The sequence below is a fragment of the Pagrus pagrus genome (assembly GCF_965226575.1).
Source record: "Pagrus pagrus genome assembly, chromosome: 24".
NCBI lineage: Eukaryota > Metazoa > Chordata > Actinopteri > Spariformes > Sparidae > Pagrus > Pagrus pagrus.
The window spans coordinates 14,696,413-14,723,970 of NC_140206.1; the positions used below are offsets into that span (position 1 = coordinate 14,696,413).

At 41.3% G+C, this 27,558-nt stretch overlaps 1 protein-coding gene across 3 annotated transcripts; it reads left to right on the forward strand.

Annotated features, from left to right (window-relative positions):
• On the forward strand, positions 1-27,558 carry LOC311253355 (sodium- and chloride-dependent GABA transporter 2-like). 3 transcript variants are annotated; one of them, XM_084347266.1, is made up of 16 exons: positions 8,014-8,053; positions 8,192-8,345; positions 9,469-9,716; positions 10,005-10,139; positions 12,981-13,121; positions 13,217-13,304; positions 13,384-13,516; positions 15,580-15,714; positions 16,523-16,626; positions 17,074-17,198; positions 18,272-18,384; positions 18,481-18,618; positions 18,728-18,830; positions 21,727-21,827; positions 22,785-22,955; positions 23,121-27,558. In XM_084347266.1, the coding sequence occupies exons 3-16, from the start codon at positions 9,500-9,502 to the stop codon at positions 23,274-23,276; spliced, it is 1,860 nt and encodes a 619-aa protein (XP_084203392.1). In that variant the 5' UTR covers positions 8,014-8,053; positions 8,192-8,345; positions 9,469-9,499; the 3' UTR covers positions 23,277-27,558. The 3 variants fall into 3 exon arrangements, with proteins under 3 accessions (XP_084203393.1, XP_084203392.1, XP_084203391.1); XM_084347267.1 differs by lacking the exons at positions 8,014-8,053; positions 8,192-8,345 and adding an exon at positions 1-61; XM_084347265.1 differs by lacking the exons at positions 8,014-8,053; positions 8,192-8,345 and adding an exon at positions 8,634-8,854.

Consider the following 27,558-nt stretch of genomic DNA (forward strand, 5'->3'; position numbering starts at 1 on the left):
AAATAATACATCACATCAAGGTGCAACACTGAAGGCTTAGTGAGAATCCACATGAACAGAGGTAAGTTCAGCACACGGACGAGACTTTGAATCTTTGATATCAGTGTTTCAGCTTGATTGTATCTATGATTGAGTAACTCTTAAGCAATATGTGTAACTATAATGTGCGATCCTAATGACTGTGCATTGCGGAGGCTCATTTCAGACTATACGGTCAATCAAGTGGCTATTCCAGGATGTAAGGTCTTTAAACTATGTAGTTAACATTCATCATCAGTAGAAAAATGCTGCCGTCCCATGAAACGATGCTCAGACTGATTTAAAAACACATTCTCTGTGTATTTTGTTTGTTTGAGATGCTGGTTATAGCATGATATGACGCTCTGTCCCAGTGGGGATGTTGGCAGATATTTTATATTTTCTTGCCAAGAGTCAGATGAAAAAAAAATGATACTACCGTCATAGCTGGACACTAAATGCAGCTGGAGCCAGCCGACTGTTAGCTCAGTGGACTGGAAAAAGGGGGGAACTTGCTAGCTTGGCTTTGTCAAAAGGATTTGAAAAATCAAAGTTATATCTTTTTATTTTTATTTTTTTTTATTTTTTTTTTTTTTATTTTTTTATTTATTTTTTTTTTTACAGCTTAACAAATTTAATTGAACTTTAGACTGTCATGTCTGTGCAAGCCAGCAGACTGTTAGCTTGGCATGCGGTCTGGAAAAAGGAGGACCCACTACTCTGGCTCTGTCAAAAGATTTTTATTTATTTTTTTTAAATCACCTTTATATGTTATCTTTACATTTCAGTTTTTGTACAACCTAAAAAAAAATTGCTTTGGGCACTCCTGCTGTTTTCCGATTTAGCTAAGCTAACTAAGCAAAACTGGCTGATCATTTGCATTAGGTGATAGATGACTTAGCTAATTTGCACTATTTTGCGTATAGTCGAGTGTGCATTTCCACAGGTGGAAATTTACTGTACACACTGAATAACAATGTTCCTTCTGTGAATTGACTAGAGTAGGTTAGCATTGGGTTGCAATCACTTATTGGTCCTTTTGAGTGGCGTAGAGAGCAAATACCTCTGATAATGCATGAAAGAATGTAAAATGGGCATTGTTCCATATCATCACTGCTCCGATGTTGACTGGGAAATAGACTCCTTAAGCTGCACATACACAAAGAAATATTCATAAGTGCTTTAAATTGTTTGTTGAGGCACTTAACCACAGGCGCAGACTGACCAACCTTGCTGATCAAACTTTTATGGCACAGAATAACACTCACATATTAAGTGTGGTGGTGGAGCAGGTTTCAACTCACAACCCGTACAAAAGAAGAATCAAGACCAAAAAAACAACAACAACAAAAAGGAAATGAACATTACCTTTGAATTTCTGCTCTGAAAGCAGCACTAACACATCACGGGGCAAACAACTGTGGTTATAAGACTCATGCAGGGACTTGCCCCTCAAAACATTCCCATAAAATCTACAGGAAAGATTATCAGCAGCAAATATCTGGCCTACCACAGGCCTCAGGAGAGCACTGTACAGTGTGGACATAAGGCCAGAGGTTACATTTAAATGACTCCTCTTTTACAAGGTATGCTTTTCACGCAGGTTGGAGAGGAAAGGGGTGAAGCCACAGGAATGTTTACCTATTTAGGACATGGGAAGTAGAGTATGGGAAGGAGGTAAGGATCTAGAGGTCTGATGTTGACCACATCAGGACCTCCACTTGCAAAGGGTTCAAAGGAGGCACTTCAATTTCGTACCGTGTGTTTGATGTGAAGGTTGGAATCATCCTCCAAGTACTGAATTACATTCACCCAGGGATGTACATAGACATTGTGAAGGGGCAGAGGCTCAAGAGAAAAAAGGGGGCACTCACCCCACCCACTCCAATATTGCCAAACGGCGTTCACAATGGCGTACTGTTCATAAGAAACCACAAGTTTGTCTGCTACTATCAGACCAGGGCCTTTCTCTGTTGGAAATAAAAGCACCATGCCCCAGGAGCTGCTTTTAGGAAACCAGACCTATTATAAAAGAGAGGACGAAGGCAGTTGACTGAAGATGTTTTCAAGTTATAGCCGACCAGTTTGGCGCGTACAAAACCAAAGAAGTCTGTGTACTTGATGATAAAACGTGCCTAAACAAGATATGAAGTCGATTGTAATAAATCATCTGAGGAGGTTGTCATCAGAATACACTAACAAAGATTGAGTGATGACATGCACCCCACCCGATGCTGGCAAGTCCACAATATTCCCAAACCTGCAGACACGCCATCTGAGTGAACTAGGTAATTAGGAGTGAGCGTCCCTTCGTTACTGGTTTGATGATAAATGACAATCGCAAGGAGTGGCCAAGTTTTGATATGTGTCAGTTTTTGTTAATACCGCTGTAGACCATGTTTTCCTCATAATGTTAGTTGAAAAATAATAGCCTATAACAATTACCACCAGACAAGAGGGGTCTATCTGTGCACGTGTCTGCACTCACCTGGCTGATGTGAAAGTTAGCAGACTAGCATCAAACGGATGGTCTTGTTTTGTCTAACATTTACACTATCGAGGTGCTTTTGAGCAAGTCAGCTGCGATGTCGCTGCACCGTACCGACCCTGACCTCCGATCTCATCCGAGGACGGAAAAGAAAAAGAAAATCCGTCAAGTAACAAATGATAATTATTTCGTTAAATCCTGTGTAAAGCTGTCAAACTTGATTAATCTGAGTAATTTTGTGCGTTTTGGCGGAAAAAGAAAAGTAAGAAATGTTTTCTTGCGAAGAGTCAAACATCTTAGGAAACACGTTTATTAATTTCCTTTCTGATAATAAAATAAGAAGCTTAATATCAACTATGTCTGTGCGTTAACTAGCTGGAGCCAGGATGTGCTTAGCCTAGCTTAGCATTAAGGCCGGAAGCGGGGGAAGCTGGCCTGGCTTTCACAAAGTTCATATACCTAACACCTCTAGAGCACAGTGTTTCTTGTTTGTTTAGCTTGTTCTTAAACAGAAATGTCGAAAATTGTGATTTTGGGGGGAACTTCATGCTATAAAGTATTCTTTGGCTAACAGGCGGATGCGGTGAATGCAGAATCGTGTTGATACGGTGCCAGTAACGTTTGTTAGGATGTGTTTGTTTGTTACAGTCGTGCCTATTTGCACAGAGGCCTATACCAAAACATGTGCTCACCAATCTTATCCTGCTACCCACGCGACTGGACAGGTAAACTGTCACATACCACCCTACACTTATACGTCATTAGCTTCTGGAAGTGAAATGTTAGAGATAGTTTGCTAAGATTTTATCTGGCAGTGAGTTCCAACAGATTATATCTTTTTCAAAAGATTGTCATAGTGCAAAATCATGCCTGTCCGGCTGTCTTTACACTGATGCAACCCTTTGTGCCATACGTACCATTAGCTCTTGTAACTTGAAGGTCATTATAGCACTAGAAGGGTGAGTCTGTGACCAGTAATCATGTCTCTGAGCCCAAAGTGTTCCTACATAGGAGTGTGTTTGTATAGCCGTGTCACCTTAGACATCTGGCTGGCAGCCATGCGGTTGGCTTACAGTGGATGAGCAGGTGTCGGATATCTTTTCTGAACACCCGACATCATGAGACATCACTGCTGGACACCGTAGTGAACCGGAGACCTTCCGCTTGTCAGACGATCTCTTTAACCAATCCCAAAACTTGCAGGCGTTGGGGTCGGATGATAACTGTAACTTAAAGACCTCAATTCCCACAATTCCTTTAACTTGATATGATTAAACACAAGTCATGGCTTACCAACTCAGGTCAAACCACTTTAAAGGTGCAATATGTAAGAACTGACCACCTGTTGATTCAAAACAAATAGCATATTTCTAGAGTAACCACTAACTCCTGCTAACTTTAGCTTGGTTAGACTTTGGAGACCTAGCACAGGAACTTCTGAACGGTTGGGGCTAGCTGGTTAGCATGCTAACTTCAGTAATCATCTTAAATTTCGAATGTTTTCTACTAAAATTACATATTGCACCTTAAAGAAAATAACAGTTTTGTCATTTCGACATCTATGTACTATGTTGCAGAAATATCACGCTAACCCACTAGCCTCTGCCTGTCTCAGTCCAATATTCCTGTGCTCTGAGCTCCCAGTCTGGACCGCTAAATGCACTGCCAACTGAGCTAACTAGCTAACGGCAGCTACAGATAGCGTTTAGTCTGGTCATATGTATGTTTTGAGTATGAATTCAACAGATGGCCAATTCTTACATATTGCGCCTTTAATTTCACTTCTAAGTTTTCATATCTAGCAGCTGAATTTGATTTGGACTCAAAAAGTGTGTGTAATACGAGCAAGTATTTCATTGAGTGCTATAGTCATATAGTGTTTTCATGTTTCTGAATTTCTGCCACTTCCTTTTCTGCTGCAGAGATGCTTCCTATTAAAAACCTTGCAGCTTTACAACATGATAGATGCAGGCTGGAAGACTTTCACAATGCCTACCACTGTATATCAGTGACCCACTAACCTTGTCTTGGATGCCAGACACCAATAAAAGCAGCCGTAAAGCATGCAGAAACTGTGTACAGCTACGGCTGGTCTGAGTTACACGCCGTGGCACCACATTTACAGGGGCTACAGGTTTGTCAGGACAGAACAATGGCGACTGTATTGAAGGACCCTTAATGCTGGGAGTTTTATTTGGCCCCTGGGAGGCAAAGCAGAGTCTGAATTTAAAGAGACGATATGCAGGCTGTGCATGTGCAGGCCTATTTAAGTGGAGTGTGCGCGTGTAAGTTGAGGAATTTGTGCATTGTATATGATTGTTAGACTTTTTACCACTTCCTGACTCTTGACCCTTGACTTTTAGATTTTTTCTTTAAGAGGTGGGGGGAGTGAGAGAGGTGGTTCTCGACTAATGAGGGCGACTAAAGTAAATTTTGACATAATTTAATGAGGGACTTAATTGCAGACTTAAGCCGAACATAGAAATAGTGTAATTTTAACAGGTCTGTAAATCTTTTCTTTAGCTTGATGAATGTCAGTGTCTTTGCGGATTTTGTGATTTTATTACATTTCTCAGATTTGCAGTAACTAAAGTAGCATTGTGTAACTTTTTTACCTTAAAATAACAGCTTCAACATCACTTTGATGGTACAGTGTCTTGAAAACAGGCTGGATACCGTCTCCGTCTCAGCCACTTCGACCCCCTTATGTTTCTATGTAACTTCAGTAAGAGGGAATCACATCGTCACGTACATGTTTACGTCAAGATACAAGATTTTAAGACATGAAATTGTTGTGGTGTAATGAATTTTGTTTGTAGATAGTGCCTACATTATGTCTGACGAATTGGGATTTGTATTTACAACTGTGGCGTTGCACTCAGAAACTGTGGGGGAGCAAAATCACCCAAAATACCAATTTCTACATAATGTTGCTTTAAATATTTTAATATATATTATTATTTGAAATGTTTTATAAGTTAGGAAGCATGCCCCTTTAATGCTAGAATGGCACTCAGTAAAGTGCATACCTGTACGCTCTAAATTTGAAACCGACCATAACTGCTAAACGAAAAACGCCGCCCGTCTCGCAACATTAAAAGAAGTTCAACAAAATTCCTGGTTCCATCCGTCTGGGCTGAGACCCCATCCTCCATTCAAGTTTTGTGGGTATCTGTTCTGTAGTTTTATTTGTGTAATCTTGCTCACAAACCATTCAACCAACCAACAAACAATAGGACACGTGCCTAAACATAACCTCCTCGGTTGAGGTAGTTATGGGGACGTGTATATGCACCCAGGCCGGTAGATAATAGGGTTTTTCCAATGCGCACTGGTGTTTTGTTATGCATCTATGTGTATGGACTTGTGTATGTAGTTATGGGTGTGGTGTGAGAGTGTATAGATGCATGCTTTTGTGTTATCGTTGCCTTTTGTCATGTGATCTGAATGCATTATATTTAATATTTGAAAGGGTATCCACTCATAAACCCTTATCAACATATCCATAAAGAGCTTCCGTCCACAGAATTAAAAACAAGATAAGAGGTCCTGTTCCCGCTATCTTTGAGCGATCATGCATTCAACACTGGTGACATAAAAACTGTTTCGATTCAAACCATTCATTTGATACACAGTAATCAGCAACGTGTAGTTTTTAGAAATCTATTTTTGAAAAAAATATTTTTTCTTCTTTGTTTCATTCGTATAATCTGTTTGATCCAAATCTGAAGAAACATCTTCTTCTGTCATCGGCAGCAGTACTCCCTCTCCCAGGTGTAATTACTGAGGAGCCCACATTCACAGTAATCAGGAGACACAACGTCCTCACTGAAAATATGGTGAAACCAAATCAGGAGTCTGTTTCCTGTAAAACCAGCTTTCCCCTTTTAGCAGATCAAGTCAGACCTGCCAAGACAATAGATAAGAGCTACTGTAAGTAGCAGAAGTGAAACTGGGATTTGTTGTGGCCTAGAGGTATGTGTATAAAGAAAAAATCTTCAGTTGTTTGTGAATGAATTTATCAGTATTGGAGGATTAGGATGGAAGCACTGTAATTTATATGGTTCTATCGATAGGTAAAGTGTCTTTTAAATACAATAGCAATGAGAATTAAGAACACTTGTGTGCTATCATTAATGTCACTGCTATATCACACACCCCTCATAACCTATAACACAGGTATGCAAGTGTGCATATATCCACAAGTGCAAGTACAATGAATTCCACTTTAGCATGTGATTTATACATCTAGTAATATAACCTAATAGGATTATACAGTGGAATGCAAGTTTTTTTCTGAATGAAGTCCTTGGAGCAGAGTGTAAGCTGGAGCCTGGACTTTTTACTGAGGCTGTAAATGCTCAGCTGAATGAGCTCAGGCAATGACACAGGCCGTTAAAATTTGCTGAGAGCTGCTTGAGGTGGCCCTAATGGTTAAGACCATTTACAGGACAGGGTCCCTCTGTGCGGAGATATTCTCACATGAGTGTGTCCATATTAAAGGATAAGTTCACCCCAAAATATAAATATTCAGTCATTATCTAATCACCCCCATGCCCATGGAAAGTCAGGTGAAGTTTCGTAGTCCGCAAAACATTTCTGGAGCTTCACAGCAAAAAAAGTGTCCTTCTCCTGAGGAACTGAAGTAGACTGGGACTTGTTTGACACTCTTTTTAAAGGGGCACTACGTGGTTTCAAACTCTTTATAATAACTTTATAATATTAATGAGGTAATAATATAAACTCAGAAATATTTTTTTTCCATAAGTGAATAAACAAGCTGTTCTCAGAGGAAAATAAGGTCCCCAGAGCACTGTTAGAGGCTAGAAATGTGGCAGGGTCCGCCACATATAAACAAAGTAAAACAGTATAAACTGTGTTGTCCTTTAAGGTCAGTTTGTTTATTCAGTCACAAAAACAAAGAGTTTATTTATTTAGTTTGTTTAGTCATTAAAAAAAACCAGTCATGAACATCTTTCTCTTCTGATTAAATGTATTCCCCAAAACTACATAATGCTCCTTTAAGTCTGAAATTTTGACTGTAGCTGCTAAGCTAACAGCTCAGCATACCCTGTCTGAAGTGGGTGCACAACCGTTTGTCGAGGATGTAATTAACATCTTTTCAAATCAATTTGGGCTCACACTTGAATTACACTGTAAGAGCTGTATTGAATTTTGTTTTGTTGTTTCAAAAGCGGTCCCCATCTACTTCAGCCCCACGAAACTTGAATGGAGGGGACAGATCCAGGACAATTTTTGATTTTGTGACATTTTTGTTAAGCAGTTATTTGTGGTTGTTTGTTCAGTTTGTTAAGGGATTAAAAAAAAAAAAAATCATCCAATGAAGATCTTTCTCTTCCGATTAGTGTCAGTCTTCCCCAAAACTACACCGTGCACCTTTAATGCTGAAATTCCTGTTGGTCCTGTGCGTGATGGCGTCACGACTTAAAGCAGCAGGTTGAAATATACATAACGGAAGTAAAGTCACGATTCTACTGTAATATCCTCATCAGCCGTGTCAAAGTGTCTAAAATCATGACGTTGAAGGTAACTTTAATAACAAGTCTCAAGCTCCATTACTAATATACACTGTACGTGTCAGAACTTTTGTTGAAATTATTAATAACTCGCTGTTTTGTAACATCATCTCCTGGGTCCTTTCATAACCCGCTCGTTGCTGGGAAGTAAACACGCGCGGGGTGCTCTATCTCCCAACATAACGTCTCTGGAGTGAGGCTCGCGCTGCACCAGCCGCTCCACACACACAGCCCGGAACAAACCATTCGACCACCCGGACACGGGGGTGGCGGCGAGGTAGAGACCTACAGGAAACGCAGAGGTAGGCAACGTAACGTCGAATTCTCCGCAATTTATCCTTTCACACGACATACCTGGACAAGGTTAAAGTACAGTTTGGCGGTTTTACGCGTGAGACATCAATTACAGAGCATCTCGAGCCTCGAACCACGCCTGCCTGAATTTCCTCACAGATAGCGTAGCTGCCTTTCTTACGAGACGGTTACATGTGTAGCCTTCAATTTAGGGGACAGACGTACCTATAAATTAGCCCGTGTGTTTCTGCAATGTCATTATCCTCTTTATTCAAGCTATTTTTATTCGTCACTTGAGTGCCAGTTTGGCTTGTGCTCGTTGCGTTGGTATTGTGTGTCAGCCGGCACAGCAGGGGGACAATGTGGAAGAGGAGGAAGGAGTGGGACTGAGGTCATGGTCCCAACTATCAGGCAAAGAAGTTCTCCTGCTGCCACATCTGCAGCAAGTGCAGCAACCTCCCCCCCCAACCGTGTTATAACTGAGGGGTATGATCTTGAAAGAGTGGACATGTACAGGGTTTGTATGACAGAAAGACAAATCACAGCTAAACATGTCTGTCTGGTACTAAATGCACCATAAAGTCATCCAATAATACCACATGAGATGACATTAGAAGTGTGAGCAGATCACTACCAACAAAGAGTTGGACTACAATGCACAAAGACGCCCTTTTAAGTAGACATTGTTGTCATGTAATCTTTGTCATCCGGTTTTAGGTCAGACTGTCAATAAAGTCTTTCTTGAATTAAAGTCATGAATAGAAAAAGATGTACTTCGAGCTACTTTTTTTTTCTTTTCTCGTGAAATAGTGAGAAAATAGCGGGAGCTATTCTGAAATCGACGTTTTAAGTCCTTGAGCGTGCTTGCGAGGTACAGATAAGGGACTCACACCCACGTAAGTCTGTCCTTGAGACACACATCACAGATAAGTGAGGCGACCAAACCAACTGTCAGAAAATACACCCAAACTCTAGTTACTCAATCCCGGCTGTGAAGATGTGAGAACCTTTATTTGCGCTCTCTCTTCCTTTTATACAATAAGTTACCTATCTGTCGCTTGAGGGATTGTATTGGTTCGGGTGCCTGCCCCTTAACTTTTCTCTACATTTCTTCTCTTTGTCTTTCCTCAGGGGTGTGTGTGTGTCTCTGCCAGAACCAGTGATGGTAGACAAAATGCCTCCAGAGCAAGGAGACTCGCTGCTGAATAAGTTCCACCAAGGGAGCCTCCCCAACGGGAAAGAAGTCGTCAAAGAAGACGGCCTGCAAGCCAGAGGCCAGTGGGCCAACAAGGCTGAGTTCCTCCTGGCCGTGGCGGGGCAGATCATCGGCCTGGGAAACGTCTGGAGGTTCCCTTACCTCTGCTACAAGAATGGAGGAGGTAAATCGTGTGGGAGAGCAGAGGAGGGGAGGGAAGAGAGAAAGGTTCAGCTAAAATGTGTGATGTAAATTCTGCCCTTGTCTATCATCTGTCCTTATCTTCTTCCTCTTTCTTTCTTCCATCTGAGAACTGGGAATGGAGTTTAAGTTAAGTTCTCTAGCAGTGTAAAGATTAAGTTTGGATTTCAATAATAATAAAATGGGGTTTCAGCGTTAGATAATTGACTGACTGTAATCCCTGAAGGTTCTCACACTAACAGCACCTTCATTCATTCTGTGTGTTCTTCAGGTGTGTTCTTCATACCGTACATGTTGTTCCTGGTGCTGTGCGGCATCCCCCTGTTTCTCATGGAGACCTCACTGGGACAGTTCACTAGCCTGGGAGGGGTCAGCGCCTGGAGGACTATCTGCCCATTATTCGGAGGTACCCCTATCTTATTAGGTCATCGGTAGACTATTTTTGGATGCAGATTGTGCTGTTGTTGTTGTGTTGCATTACATATTGTTACGTGTGCCCAGGCTAACGACTATTTTCGTTATTCTTTTGTTGTTCTTATTCGTTATTGCTATATTTTTCACATTGCCATATTTTGGTGCACCAACTGATGTTGAATGGAGTGTTACTGTATGTGAATGTAGAATATGTAAGGGGACTGGTATATTTTGTCAAAGTACCAATTGTCATCCCTATAGTATTGTCACCATATTGGTATTTTGTCAAAAATATTGTTTGATTTTGATTTTGTTGCCTAGTCCTAGCAGTTATGGAGTGTTTTTGTGGTCATACGGCCCAGTGCTAGCTGACAAATATATTTGCAAAGCAATTAAATTAAGATTAAGCTAAAACACAGCGATAAGGTAAGGCTTGAACACACATGGAGACAGCTGCAGTGTAATAGTGGCTTTTGGTTTGAGGTGGCATGCCTCGGGGCTTTAAACCTGCCTGCTGCCACTGTTTTCTTTTCCATCTTTTCCTCCCTGCTCGACTGCATTTCCTTTCTTCTAACTCTCACTTCCTCTGCCCTCTACTTTCTCCTTTACTTCCCCTTGTCTTTTTTCCTGATCTTTCTCTCCATTACTTTGTCGACATCAATACAAAACATTGCAGAAACACATAAAAGCAAGTCCGACTGCAATCTGAAGTTTTGTCGTGCCATGCCAGCTGCTTGCGTGTTCAGACCATATTGAATTTCAGTCTGCGTATCAAACAATTTAAAAGTTCAGAAGGCAACAGGCTCACTGCCTGCCAACAGAAACACTCTTGTTTTCATATCATCCTGCTATCCAAACAAAGGATTTTAGTTAAGTATTAACCAGCACACAATGAAACCGGTGGAACAGAACCTGCTCAGATCAATGTCATGATTTTTCAGAGAAATAAACTTATCACAGATGATCCAAACCTTTCAGAGATGGAAGTTGGTTTACCATTAAACATTAGGATGGCGGAAACATTGAAGTATCAAGAAAAGTCATAAAGTAAACCCATACAGCAGACTCTTTGTTTTCAGTTTTCTTCTGGATATCAAGCTGGACCGCTCATTAGTAAAGACACAGTGGTGGACTTCGATCCACCAACCTGTCCAGCTGTATTTATGCAGAGACACAGCTCAATGACTGATTAATGGGTAAATTATAGGACTTTAAACAACATTAGATGATATCCATGCTGCCATATGTTGACTGACTGAGCTGTGATTGGTTGATGTTTAAAGGCACAACATGTAAGAATTATAGATGACGACACTAGAAAATGAACTAGTTATCAATGTGAAGGAAGAAAAGTTTTGGTGTTGTATCAAAGACGTCCATCTATTGTGTTGAGGAGGCATCTACAGAAGTTAGCATGCTAACCTGCTATCCCAGGCCTGGCGTTTTCATATTACCTTAATAAGACTGAGGAAAGAAGCTGCCAGTTGTCGTCCGGTGGTACGGCAGTAAGACAAGTTTACTCTGTTTCACCATTGTTGTTTTACAGTTTTTTATATTACGTAGCCACGAATAGATAATTACAAAACCTAGTACTGCCTCTTTCTTTCACCCGCTTTTAAAACAAATGCACATTCGAGCCAGATCAAGATCTTTGGACACAAAGTGAGAGTGCTTTACCACCTTTGTCCACAGGGGCCGCCAGAATCAACACAAAATGAAAGTTCCCTGGAGCCGCTTTAATGTTTAAAAGCCGATGTTCAAAGTTTGTTCTCGACTTTGAAAACAGGAGTTCTGTAGACAGTCTCACCACAAGATCATTTAGCTGCTGTGCTGGAGCTTTTCATTATGTTACATGATCTTCCATGACAACTGGGCAAACTTAATCTGCTTATAAAAATCTGGTCATATGATTGAGAGAGAATAGCCAGAACAGCTACTAAAATCATCTTGTGGTGAGATTCTTTTCTTCAATTTTGATATTTGGACCTTTATCAAGAACAGCCCAGTTTTAAGTCGACAAGAACTCACTTTTGCCACTTGGCTACCATGCAGTTCAGCCGTTCAGGAGGCCCAAGGAGGTTACAGGAGACAAAATGTTCCAGTTAAACTCATTTTGTCCGTTTCAAAGCTCTTGTAAAGCAGGCGTTGACATTCTCATGTCCAGGTGCAGCTAACGCCAATAGCATGCTAGCCGGACCACCTGGGAAACACATATGTGTGTGCTCCATACTGCTTTGTTTTTTCACCCTACTCATTGACAAATATTTATGAGTGTGCCAACATGTGCTGCTCTGCCCCTCGGTCCATATGGCCTGCAGATACACACACACATTTGCACATGCTCACAGTGTTACCAATGCTCTGTTGACAGCTAGTCGTGTGAAGGCCATGTGTTTAGCACAGGGACAAACTCTGCTGTGGCAGAGACTGTGCAGCACTGCCTCTGGCACATGTGGTTCTATACAGACATCCTGGTTTGCACATTTCATGTGGCGTCATCAGATAATGGCTTGAATTTCATTAGAGGGTACCACAAACAGCTATTTGTCTCCAGCCCACACCCTCAAACCCACTCGATGCATCATAAGACCATCATTCATTCTTAATAAAGACGTACGTCTTTGTGGGCTGCAAGTGGAGTGTCTCAATCAATGGATGCTTTCATTTGAAACTCAAGTGACTTGGAAGTGATAATAGATTATTTGTGCATGAGTGCTTTGAAGGCGATTTATTTGTGTCACTGCCACATATCTGGTTGTGTTTATCCTGCTGTACATCAGCCAGCGATCACGCCTTATATCTGTGTGTCTTGCGTCTCCTTATGTCTGTGCAGGTCTCGGTTATGCCAGCCAGGTGACGATCCTTCACGCTTGTGTGTACTACATCGTCATCCTGGCCTGGGCTCTCTTCTACCTGTCCTACAGCTTCCAGGCGGAGCTGCCCTGGTCGCACTGTAACAACACATGGAACACCGGTCAGTAGAGACGTCCTCTTTGCAATTTGAGGCAGCTGTGTAAACCTAAAGGGGTAATTAGAATGTATTGTGTGTGTGTGTGTGTTCACCTGCAGAGTCCTGTGTCCTGTTTAACCACAATCAGACAGGCAATGTGAGCAGCCTGCCTGAGAACGCCACCTCCCCTGTCATGGAGTTTTGGGAGTGAGTGTAGCATCCTTGGTTTCTCATCAGTGTTTTTTGTGGTATTGATCATGCATTAACAGCAGTTTGTGTGCGCCAGGCGGGAGGTGCTCCGTCTCTCCAGCAATTTAGACGAGCTGGGTCCAATCAGCTATAAGCTGGCTCTGTGTCTGGCCGTCGTCTGGCTCATCTGTTACTTCTGCGTCTGGAAGGGAGTCAAGTCCACTGGAAAGGTGAGCAGAAAACACAGCAACACCATCACGATGCAGGATGACAACTGCCTTGCCTATTTGTCTGGGGACATCACAGCTTCTAGGTTGTCTCCTGGCTGGTTTCTTAAAGGGTAACTCCACCAATTGTACACATTACAGCATGTTTACAGGTCTTTGTGGAGTACAACTGTGAATGTGAAAAAAGTAGCATGAAGCCTTTTGTTCGTGTAATCTCATAAATTACCTCCAGTGATGTCACTCAAGGGCTAAGTTGCATTGTGGGTAATGTATGCACCAGGTTTTAAAAAGGAAAGAGAATGCATGAAATACAGAAGTTGATATCTCTGGTTCAGTCAAACTGTCCTTAATGAGTCCAGCAGTGTTATAGGAGTGCAATGCTAGACAAGTGGACTGCTTTTCAAAACATTGTGCCTATAATACCCACAATGCACCACCACTTAGTGAAATCAATGGAGACAATTTATCAGATTACATGCAGCTTCCTCTTGAGCCACAAAAGGCTTCAGACTTGTTTTTGTCACATATGCAGCAGTACTCCCCAACACCTGTAAACACACTTTAATGTGTTAAACTGGTGGAATTACCCTTTTAGTTAATAGATTTGACATGAATATTTCACCATCATCCTAGCTGCAGCAAGGACGTTTAGCGGCGGTTGACAGGGACAGGTGCATGCCGGCGTTTTGAGAACAACAGGAAGTCAGTTAATGTGGCTTTGCAGTGCTTATCAGCCTGAGGTTACAACAGTGGCTGTGATGGAAAGTTCATGAGGTCAAAGAAGATTTCCATCTAAAACTATAAATAGGTCTAATCTGAGCACACAGACATAGTGCACATATTTACAGGTTCACATTTTATAATGATATTATCTCTGTATGTATTAAAAGTATGTAAAGCAGTTAAGAATATAAATAAACAGATGACTTTTAACATCACATTTACAAAGTAATCCAGTGATAGCTAAAACATAATAAACTGCTTATCGCTAATTTGGCTAATAAGCCAATATAAAAACCAGTAAACTCGACAAGTAAAATGACAGAACTCATGCGCAAGCCCACAGTGTAACTCACTGAATCCATAAGAACATCTCACAAAGCATTATGGGAACTGTAGCTCCAACATTTAGAGCATGATTATCCCCCAAATAGACAAGGGGTACTGTTAGAGTAATCAAAATCAAAATCAGAATCCTCTTTTTGTTTGCCTGAGTCTTCAGACAGCAGAGATCCCAAGGTCAGATAAACAGCAGTGTGCATGAAACCGGTAGCGTCTCAGTGTCTTGCGCGAAGGCTTTTCAGCAGAAAAGAAGCAGATGCTTGCGGCGCATTGCTGGAGTCTTGATAAAACATTCCTCGCTCTAAGACCTGCTTTTTTTGCGTATTCCTACCTGAGCTTTCACCGGATCTCAAGAACTCTGTAGAAAGCTTGGCTTGATTTGTTTGAGATGCAGTTTTTACACTCAGCACTCAGTAGAGAAACTGTAGTCCTAATAGTTCCCAGGTGATCAGAAAGTACTGGTGCAGGAAGTATCGACCAGGAAATGTTGTTTTACTGGAGGCCTTATTTTCCAATTACTTTTTATACTTTAGTACCTTTCATTATAAGTGATCTGTTTCCGCTTTGAGTGAAGAGAATGTGCACACAGGGCCATGAAGGAAGTCATTTGATTGAATGATTACTCTTCAGAGATTTACGATTAGATATTGAGAAATCCTTTAATTTGTTCTAAACCAGGCCACATCTAGTAGCATAAACTTGTGCAACAGGAAGTCTTTTTTTGGAAATACCAAAACACTGACTGTTGGCAAAGCGGAAAACAGAACATAAATCTTCTTCTTTCATATGGCTAGTAAATGAAATGAGGGACTGGGCACTGCAGTAATTCTGTAGAGCTTGTTTGTTGTGTCACTGCCACCATCCGTCAACAAGTTTTTAAGACTCCAACTTTCCAGGGTTCCCTCTAGTAGTATTTTAGCTCTGTTTGAGGACATCACAGACGTGTCCCTCCTGTCTCCCTGGCGTCCTGACCACATCCCCCCCGCTCACTGTGTACATTCTAGGTGGTGTACCTGACAGCCACCTTCCCATATGTCATGCTGTTTGTGCTGCTGGTGCGCGGTGCCACCCTGCCTGGAGCGACCCAGGGCATCATCTACTACCTCAAGCCCAACCACACCCGCCTGGCGGACCCACAGGTACAGGCGCACACACAAACACACACATGCTTTGAATGTGTTTAGACTATGCGCCACTAAAAAAAACTCTCTTTTGGAGAAATTCTTCCAGTCATTCTTCCAGGTGGTATAGCAGCTCCTACAGTCAGGGGGCCTAACCTGTCAGGTGAGAAGGTGTATTGTCAGGTCTAGGAAACAATTGTGGACTCTTGTCTTAGCATCGCCCCATGCACAGACAGTCTCTACTCCCGAAATAGTGAAGATAGTGTTTCTCATCACAAAAAACAGATATAACAGACCCCGTGCCCTTAGTTTTGATTAATGGGAGCTAGTAAGAGACACATTATTTCCTCATATAGGATAAAATGATAAGTTGATTTCATTTTCATTTCATTTTTGCTGAATATACTTGAAGACGTTTGAATTAGAAACAGATATATTTGGTGTTTGTCAGGATACAGGAGCAAACGCCAAAACTACAATGAAACACAGATTATTATCTTCATCTGCACCCTGGTTTTGCAGACCAAGGACACCCCTAGTACTTCATATGTCCACACATTAACAGAATAGTGAATGGGAGTTAACTATGGATAGTCCTGATTAGTCGACTAATTGCCCAGACATTTGACTGGCAGTTTAAACTTTGCTTAGTCGACTAAAGGTCAAAATTGAGCATCATTATCACCATAATGAAATGTAATGGTCTGATAAAATATTGCCTGTATATTTTTGCTTTACTTTAGTCCAAATAAGTCCCTCTGTGTCTCTCTCTGTCCCTCTGTGTCTCTCTCTGTCCCTCTGTGTCTCTCTCTGTCTCTCTCTGTAGGTATGGATGGATGCAGGTACCCAGATATTTTTCTCATATGGGATCTGTTTGGGAAGTCTCACAGCCCTTGGCAGTTACAACAAATACAACAATGACTGCTATAAGTGAGACACTTTGTCATGCACGAAACACACAACAGCCGTCCCTTAGCCACTCAGCATCTCCTCACACTCCACTCCAGACAAACCGTGTTCACTGAAATGTACGATGTGAGCTCCCACCGGTCAGATGGCTTCCACGAGGAATGGCTGGAATGGTCAGAGAAAACACACTGACACAGCCACACCTCAAAAGAAAAGCCCTCGCTGCCATGTTTCCCACACTCTGGTGCTCCCACACACACATAGGAAGAGCGCCTTACTCTTAATGTGTATTTACAGTAACAGGCCAGAGCTGTACAACACAAGGCCAAAGACCAAGATCAAGCCCTCACTTGTTTCTGTTACAAAGCCAGTGCAGCTAAAGGCACTTGCTACTCTTTGGCTTTTGTGTCACGTTTTCTGAACTGTAAAATCCAAATTCTTATATTTTGTGTATGTGTGGCTTTCCAGGGACTCTTTCCTCCTGTGCCTCCTGAACAGCTTCACCAGCTTCCTGGCTGGTTTTGCCATCTTCTCCGTGCTGGGCTTCATGGCTGAGGAGCAGGGCGTGGACATATCCTCCGTGGCCCAGTCAGGTAAAAAAAAAACGGCGTTGGTGATTGAACCAGGATTTTTTCCTCTCAAGAAGCTAAACTTTTTAGCTAATGAATTAATCCACTGCAGTACTTCATGCTGACCTTACCTAAAATTAATCTAGAAGTATGAGAACAAGGCAAGATTAAAAATTGTAGGGCTTAGTTGAAGGTATTATCACATGCCACAGCAGTCTTAGATAAAGGCTTCCCTGGGTGCACGGGTGGCACAGAGGCTGGGTTTTTGCTAGGTCCCGCATTCCAGCTAAGCCTCATTGGAAAAAAAAAAAAGTGATACAGCAAAATGTAATCACACAAAATAAGTTCATGCTAGTCAGGAGGTTTTTTTATGAGAAAGCACTTCCTGCTATCAATAATAAGTAAAAAAAAAAAAAGCGTTTTAAATGTTATTAAAGTTACAAAATCAGCTAATGAGAGGACCCACTAACGCTAAAGTGGAGTGAATCTGTGCATACAGACGCAGAACTTAATATATCACCAAAATAAAAAATGTACAAATGATAATTAATACCATCAGTAGATGATTTAAAGGAGTGCCACCTAATTTGTGACAGCAAATTAATGTCACTGTGTCACTTTAAGCCACTTAAAACATTGTCAAAAACTTTTTATTGTCTTATTGTCAAAAACGTATAAGACCAAAGTCAACAAATGAATTGATCCTACCAGCGAGTATCGTCTGTGTGTCCAAAGCCTGAAATAACTCATTCCTCTGTGCCATAGAGCTCCATAAATGTCCAGAAACCTTTCATCTGTATTATTCCGCAGCTGAAAATAGTCCCAAAGAAAAGGCCACGCCACTGACTTAAATACAGCCTTCTTCTTACAAATGCAAATATTTATAATATTTATATTTTCCTTTATTTTACACAGAAACCTCCTCGTGTGGCTAAACATTTTCTGTATTCATACATACTCGGTTGTACTAAGAAAATCTATCAACTAACGATAATACCTGGGTCTGATAAAATCAAGACAATACTACTATTTCACATTATATGTTTGACAAACATGTATTTTCATCATGTTTTTCCTCTGGTGGCGTGTCCCCTCAGGGCCGGGCCTTGCCTTCATCGCCTTTCCGAGAGCTGTAGCCATGATGCCTGTACCCCAACTCTGGGCTGTCTGCTTCTTCCTCATGATCATTATGCTGGGACTGGACACACAGGTAGAGACGAACACACGACTATGATGAATTACTTTTGCTGGCATTGATGTAGTATCATGTAAAAGGTATCGACCCCGCGTCCCCTCTGTCACTCAGTTTGTGAGCCTGGAGGCCCTGATGACGTCGGTGTCTGACCTGTATCCTCATCTGATCCGGCGAGGCCACCGCAGAGAGCTGCTGCTGCTGTGTGTCTGCATCGTCTGCTTCCTGCTCGGACTGGTCATGGTCACGCCGGTAAGTGGACGGATGTGTGCATGTGGTGTAAATGATCCTCCGACTTATTTATCATGGAATAATGTCATTTTCTGTCTTTTGTGCGCGTGTTTGTCTCCACCCGATGTAGGGTGGACTGTACGTGTTCCAGATCTACGACCACTTCTCCTGCAGTGGAACCAGCCTGCTGCTCCTCGCCATCTGCCAGTCTGTGGCCATCGGCTGGATTTACGGTACCAATCCCAACTCCTCTCCTTCCTTCTTTCCTCTCCTTATCCTTTCCTCTCATCTCCTCTAATTTCCTTTCCTTAATTTCCACTTCCTTGCCTCCCATCTACACTAATTTCCTCTCCCCTTTTCTCTCCTGTCATTCCTTGTTTTCATTGTTTTTTTTTCTTTCTCTCCTCCTAATTCCTCTCTTCTTACCTTACCTTTCATTTCATTTCCTCCTTTCCTTTTTTTCTTTCCTTTCAACCTCTCCTATACTCTCCTCTTCACTTTGCCTTTCCTTCACCTCTCCCTCCTTTGTCCTTACCTCCGCTTCCCTCTTATCCTTTCCTTTCCTTTCCTTTCCTTTCCTTTCCTGTCATCTCCTCTTCTACAGCCTCACACAGTCACTTTGTTGTTTTTGTCTTTTTACCCTGAATCCTGTTGCTTCTTAACCCATTTTATCTGTAGAAATGAACCCACCCTCCCATCCCATGTCTGAATTTAATGAAATTCAGTTGAGTCTCATTAGTCTGACAATAGGACTCCAGATTCTGCTAAATTGGAAAATGCCTTAATAAATCTCAGGCTGATTGTTTTCAGGACATAAAGAAAATATAAAGAAAGAACAGCACGGAGAGCTTTTATTATCACTCCACTAATGAAAGTAGTTCCTAACATCTGATAAACACACCCAGTCAAACGGTCCACTTCCTCCCCTCCTCCTGCATTCCACTTGGAGTCAGTAGACAGTATATTAACATGGCTGCAGCTACCCACTGTTGTAAGGAGACTGGCTCCTAGCCAGGCCCCTGTCTGTCTCCTCCGGGCCCTAAATCAGCCCCCGGGCCCCGTCGCCTCTCAGTCTCAGCCTGGCGGCCCCAGGGAGCCCCTATCCCAGCCAGACCTGGGGCTCAAGAGCATTTACAAAAACATTGTTTGTTTAAGTGTTAGATGGGTGGAATGTGCCATGTATGTACATCAGGACAGTACATTCAGTTCTCAAACATTTGGACAACTAATTTCGTGTTTGGTAAAGAATTAAGACCCAGAAAGGTTGTGAGATATAAAAAAAAAGCAGTGTAGTGCTATCACAGGTGAAAACAAATATGTCAAGTAGATTAGCAGAGAGTGTGTGTGAGTGTGTGTGTGGGGGGGTGAATATGAATACCAAGGAAGCCTGTTTTTACGGCTCTCCCAGCAGTAGGTGAGTGGAGCAGCAGAGTGGAGGAGAGGGGTTTTTAAGTGGACCGGGTAACACAGCGGTCAGGACTCCAGTGCACCTTTCCCCTCTTTTTATGACTGTGGGATTTCACGGTTTTCTAAGGACTCTAACATACACTGACACTCCTCTGCTCCGCCGCTGGTTATGTGCTCCTGAAGGAATTTCTCTCCACAGGTTCTGTTGTTTTAGAAAAGGGACACCTACTGTCAATCAGTGAGCCATCAAAACGTTAAAACCTGCTCACAAAGAATACATACAGAAAGGGTAATTACTTGTATTTTAACTTACTGCCGATCATTACGATGATTACGAGGAAAGGACTTCTTGTTTTCTCGTGATTAACGGGTTGATTCATTATCTCCAGAAGACAAATCACGCTTTCTCGAGGAAACGAGATAATTAACTCATGATCTTGAGATAATGGGGGAAAGCGTGGTGGTTCTTAGCTTCTATAAATAAGACACTTTGTGTTTTTCATTATCTAAGGGAAGACAATTCATGTTTTCTCGAGAGCAACTTAATTAAATCGAGATAAAAGGGGGAAAAAACAATTTGCGAGCATGCCGGTTCTTGTCTTGCGACGTACGACACTGTGTTTACTGTAAAGCACATTAATGTCAAAGACAGCCGTGTCTGAATGACAAATAGCCATCACTTTAACACTGGATGAAGCCATCAGTTCCACCTACTCCATGTCTGAAAAGGGTTTATTACTACTTTACTACCAGTACTTCAGTTAGTGCTGTATGTAGCAGCAGAGATAAGTTACCTATGGCAGCTTTTTTAGGATGATTTTATGTTATGTTATGTTTATGTTAATGTCAAAACTGTTATTTCTTCACATTCTGTTGATGATTTTATTAAATATTCTATATTGTACGCCTTTTTAAGGAAATTTTCTTGCATCCTCGTTTGTGATACCTTTGATATTTGCCAACAAAATAACTGAGATATAGAGCCATAGAGTGTCAACACAATAGATGTCACTAGGGCAAGCCATCAGACATCAGGCTATAATTAAATCCTTGAATTCAAAACAACGTAATTGGAAGTGAAAACCAAAGTGAATGTTGATGTTATTTCACAAACTGTCTCAAGTAAATGTCCATTCAATCTTTCAGAGCTGCTTCCTGTTTTGACTGAGATGTAGAACTACTACAATGTTTGCTTTACTAGCTTCTCCTACAGCTTCTAACCACATCCAGTGATCTTTATCAGTGGATCAAGTTTGTTCAGTCTCTAAATAAAATATAAAATATAATTATTATTGTATATATCTATATTTTGAATGGTGTGTTTTAGTTCTTTCTGTTAAAAGCAGTGGGCGATTAAGTATGCAAGTTTGCGTGTCTTCATTTACTTTAGATAACTGATTCCTTCTTTCTAGCCATTACTACTACAAGTACTGCTACTACTACTTAACTCTTCTGTCACTATTTGTATTGCTACGTATCACAAACACAACTCCTAGCACTTGTTCTACAGAGCAGAAACAATTCAATGTCAGATAAAGATAAATGTTTTCTTTTTCAAGACCTTTCTCTAGTACCTTCCTCTCTTGTGGTGGATACTGGCAAAGTAAAAGTATTCTAACCAGAGTCAGCCACCGCCACCAAAAACAACAAGCAAGTAATAAACCAAACCATGATGTCAAACCGAGCCACAACCACTCATGGTGTAGTTGTTCTTGCCCACAGGAACCGACCGCTTCAGTGCCAACATCAGGGACATGACCGGCTACACCCCACTGCCTGTCTTCAAGCTGTGCTGGAAGTACTTGACCCCAGCTGTGTGCACTGTGAGTGACCCCCTTCCCTGCTGACGTGCTGTCACGCTGTTTGGTGCCTGCTTTCTGTGAAATAGTATACACATAAACGCATGTTTGGGATAGCATACAAATTCCTGCTCGTGCCTGTCAATCAGGCACAATCTCCCGTGACACGTGTGGTCTTTCCATGTGTCCACATACTTATGTTATACCAATCAATGACTGTTTGCACTTCTGGCCACCACCATTCCAGAACCATCCCAAAAAAGACATTTGTAACCATCCCAAGGTGAATGTAAACCATCCCAACAAAAAAATGCTGCTTCTTTACCAAGTTGTTATCAAATGTTAGCATTCAGAGTACTTCAACCTTCAAACTGTACTCAGCTGAAGTACTTTGGTATGTTTATATTTTCATTTTTTCTATTTTTACTGAAAAATGTGTTAAGTCCTGCTGTGTTTTTAGCTCTGTTACCTCTCAGCTCCATTAGCCAGACAGGTCGCTGCTGCCCACCGCCTGCTAACAGCTAATTAGCTCTCCTCCTGCAGATTTCAACACAGATTTGTTGTTCACAGTGTAACATTATCAGGGAAAAAATGGGGTGAGTCTCCTGTCTATAGCGAGTTTTCTGCATCCTTTTGGATTTTTACGCACCAAATTATTTGCAGGTCTCCCAATGAGCAGCCAGCAATGATAGTAACTATAGTAACTCCCTTGAAGTCAGCGCTCGGTTCAAGTTTGTCATTTACAAAGTGATAGTTATAGATATACACATACAAAAACAAAAACTTTCATCCAAGAGGCGTTCCTGGGAAGATCTCTGTTTGTCCCAAACACGTTTTCTATCATCCCTGGGACAACAGGACACAGTCAAGTCCTGACGAGAGTATGAACATCAACTGCCTTAACGTGCATGTCAACATGAATTGATTCAGATTGTACTTGCAAAGACTAACTGACCCACTCCTTCTTTCCATCTCCTACAGGCTACCTTTCTGTTTTCCGTGGTGCAGTGGTCTCCACTGAGCCTGGGCAAAGGTTTGGTCGCTCCAACCTGGGCCACCGTACTGGGCTGGGTCCTTACGTTTTCCTCCGTCTCCCTGATTCCCATCTGGGCTATCTATGCCCTGGCCACCACCCCGGGAACCCTGCCACAGGTTACACAAGAACTCTTTTTAATTAATTAAGTACCATGTGCTACTGATTATAAATGATTAACTCAGGCAAGGTTGTTTTTTTGTTTTTTTTTTAAAAGAGATTTTTCTCAGTAATGAAGATTGAAAAATAATCAACTAACTGTGATTTTTTTTTTGCCCCCCCAGCGCTTCAAACGTGTGTGCAGCCCTGCCAAAACCTCATCGCTGCCCTCCCGCCACTTCCCCACCAACAACTCAGCTCTCCCCTACGGCCCTGTACTGCCCCTGACTGAGAAGCCAAAGCAGCCAATCACTGACATCATCCAGGATCATATGACCTGATAATGGTCAGTGGTGATGTAACACTGGATGCTGGTCAGCCAGTCAGGTGTGGCAAAGGGGAGGGTCGAGGTTAGAGTTAACGCCACAGGTCCCAGTTGAAGGATAAGCTCACCCAAAAATGCAAATTCTGACGTTATCTATTCTCTCCCATGCTGATGGAAAGTCGAGTGAGGTTTCATAGTCCACAAAACATTTACTTCCGTAACTTCTGTGCGTCACTATGTGACAGGCGTTATATAAATATATATATTTATATATATGTTACAAAACATTTACACTCCAGTCAGTCAGCAGACACACAGTTGCTACTGCTGTAGCGGCATTTTTTTAGATCACACTACCTTGCTCTGCATGACCCGGCCTACTCTGTCTCTGATTGGCTACATGCTGCCCGTTAAGTAATGCACATGTGCAGCTCTCACCAATGATTGAACAGAGGCCAGATGTCTCACAACGGAGCGTTTAAGACACGGTGTGAAAAGGGATGCTGCAACAATGCACCATATGAGAAAAATAATGTTGTTGTTTTTTTACTTCTCTTTCAGAAGTTATAAAACAACAGAAAAATAGACATAAAATGGCTCCAAATAGCTTCCCGGTGTAATCCAAGTCTCTGGAAGCCCCAATATCCCAAATTGATTTTAAATCTTCACTGTAGCTGCTAAGCTAAATTTAGCATGCCCCCCATCTTAAAAACCCCGTATTAATGCCAGTCCCCATCTGCGTCAGTTGTTTAGGACAATGCTGCTACGCTGTTTTGCTGTGAAGCTGCAAAGCTTTACCTGACTTTCCACCAGCATAGGGCTGAATAGGTATTGAATATTACTTTACAAGCGATCTGTTCCTTTAAGGGGCTAAATCCTCTTTGGTCCACTATTATAGACTAAATTTGGTGTAATAGACTGCAGATGCCGATTTCACCTCAATGATCCATTGTGTAATGACGCATTCAGGCGATTCTTACAAGGTACCTAAATTGGGAGACAGTTTACTTTACCCTTAAGACCTGCCCCACCTCCTGTTACCGGCTACCAGAGTTAGTTATTCTAGACAGCACACACTCCTCAATCTTGACAACTTTGCTTAAAATCCAAAACGTTTCTGTTTACCAGTTAAATCACTGTACTCGTGGACCATTTAATCACAGCACTTCTAGCCATCAAGCTAAACAATAACGCTAATGTTTTCTTTTTCTTTATTTTGCCAGCGTAAGGGTAACTTAGCCTACCACTTTACTCTCTATGAGAGATGACAGCGTGTGTTAGCTTGTGTGCTTAGCGTTGGCTCTCCACTGAATATTTCTGGTATCATCTGACTCTGTGAGTCGGACATGTTTTTATAAAGTCATTTGTCTTTTGTATGTATGCTGCACCATCTGTGATTGGCATATCATGGAGTTCAAATGGTTCATAACATGCCTTACAGTGAGACCAAGTGGTGCTAATGCAAGAGTTGCATTAGACAAATACAACTTCTTACTGCCAATATATCAAGTGCTTAACTTGGTGTCATGGTTATATGTTATCACTGACAAACTGATTGAACTGTGCAGTAGCTGTTTTCATCCATTCTATCCATTTGTCCTGGTTAAAGAAAGTGGGCAAGAAAGTTGTTAGTACTTTTTATTTAGTTGTTAGCATCCGTTTAAGTGTAGTTTCTGCAAAATAAAGAGCATTATTAGAATATCTTTGTACTGTACCAAAAAGAATTATAACTTATCAAGCTGGGAAACATGCAATCATAGTATCTGAACCAGCATACAATTTCACAATATTGCTGCTGTCGTGTTGACAAAACAGTTTTTATTCTATGCTACAAATGTTTAACTTAAAATTTCAAAGTCGGTTTTAATGAGAAAATGATTGCAAAATAACTTAATCACTCCAACGTGATTCATTTTTACAGGATATTAGAATGTCTTTTAATGGTGACATGCAGTAAATGCAGAAAAGACCTCTCTGCAGAGTATGGATGTTTATATTTTTCAGAAGATAGTGAAGAATCATGTTCAGATTTATAGATATGTGTTACCACTTTTTTTCCTTCATTGACCTTCTGATGCAGAACGAAAATAAGAGATTAAAATGAACAGTGCTGTGTTTCTATCAAAATAAAAGACCTATCTGCTTCTAGTTTATAATAATCTCCCCTTACCTTGTACATAAAAACAACTTCAGTTCATAATGTTCCTTTTCATATATCACTTTTATAGAGGCTTTAAAATGTCAGAAGGCAGTGTTTCCCCTGGGAATTTTAACAGCAGCGGTGCTGAAATATGTGTGTGTGTTTTATTTTGCACCAATATTTTGCGCGTCCGTTCACACGAGAAGGGCTGTGGAAGTACTTAAGCAATCTACACAGGAAAAAAATTCATATTTCACATTCAGAACACAACATTCCTGCCTCCCCTCTGTCATCAAAGCGTCACCAATCTTTCTTTTCCTTACCAACCAGTTCAACAAACTCATCTGAAAATTAAGAAATATATATATATAATTTGATTAACAAGCTAAGTGTACAGGGATTTATAGTGTTGGTCTGTCAACACTAGCCAAAATTACATTCACATTTTCTATCTGAAATAAATACATAAGTTGAAATGTGTTTGAAATTCGTTTTTTAATGAACATGTGTTGAAAATGTGGACGTTATTGAGAATTATGCCAATGAATCAGCCAAAACCAATGCCTGCTTCGCATTAAGAACTCCCAGTCACATCCGCTGCCAAACATAAAAACTCTCCGTGGCCCTTTTTACACAGAGATCACATAAGAGTGCACTCTATAAACTGCGTTTGTTTATTTACACTGAAAAAAAAATAATGACGGTATGATGGCAACCCATTATGTGATTTTGGATAGCATGCCACATTCCGCCAGCAAAGCAGGCGTGTGACAGGACAGCAATGGCGTCCAGTGTGACGTTCTACACATGCTACACATCCAGAGCTCTAAACAATGGCAAAACACAGTAACAACATTTGTTTTCTTTCTGTTATGTGGCAGCTGATTCAATCCTCTGCTGTTGTTCTTTCAGTTAGCTGCTAACTGCTGCTAGCTGCCTTGTAAATCTCCCGGCGGTGGGTTGCAAACTTAACACATCATCGTAACATCCCATCCCTGTCCCTTTCTCCGTCCCAGATGTCGATTCGGCGTCGTTATTACCTCCAATGCCGTCTCAGATCCCGAACAACATATTCAGCATTTTTAGAAAGTAGGGTGTAGTGTACCTTTAAGATATCTGATGCTCTGGATATATGCTCTATCTCTCTGCATTTAGCTAAATTACAAACAATGCATAAAGACGAATAGGATACTAACAGACTAAATGGTGGCAATGGCCGACCTTCCCTGACTCTTGCTTCTTTAAAGGTGCAACATGTAAAAAATGGCATCCTGTCTAACTAATCCTCAAAACATAGGCGGGCAGCAAATCAAAAGAATAACCTCCCACTGCTGTGGAATGTAGCTATTGTTAGTTAGTTAGCTCAGTTAGCCATGAAGCTGGTGGTCCGAACTGTGAGCTTGGGGATTTTTGTTACATACGCTGCTAGCACATAACATTCTGACCACCACGGGCCATGGCTAGCTAGTTAGCATGCTAACTTTGTCATGACATCAAAACTGTTATTTCTTCACATTCTGTTGATGCATCGATGTTTTCATCTAAAATGATTACATATTGCACCGTTTAAGTAGAGATAGCGAGTTTATTGCGCTTTATGGAGACTCGTATAGAAGCAAATCATTTAGCCGTGGTGCTGCGCTGCTGTTAAATGCATCCAGGGGGAAACGCTGTGCAAAGAAGGCGTTTTGAATAACTGACTTTGCCTTTGCTTTTTTTTTTCATCACCATGAGGTCCTTCCAGAGTCTCAGTGGGGTTTAGGTTATGACATCACCGTGAACTTACTGTACTTTAAATCAAGGACAGAATGTACTCTTCACTGGGAAAACATGTTAATATCCACAAGCTGAAGGATGGGGAATATTTCTTGGGTGTGATGTGTTTGATAATACAAACTTGAAGCTGCTGTGTTTCCTCAAACTGTCATTCAATTGAGATCCTTTCAAAACGCTCCTCTGAGATTAATTTAACGAGAAACAAAGTGCTAAACCCATCTGGTGTCTTTTAAAAGGCTTTCATTTACTTCCAGTTGATCCAGGTGTGTTGTTGTCTCTGTTTACAGGTGTAGAGATGCACCTCTTTATTTGAAAATGGGCTTCTTTTGTATGCACTATTGTTATTTTCTTTTTTTAAATTTTAAATATATATATATATACA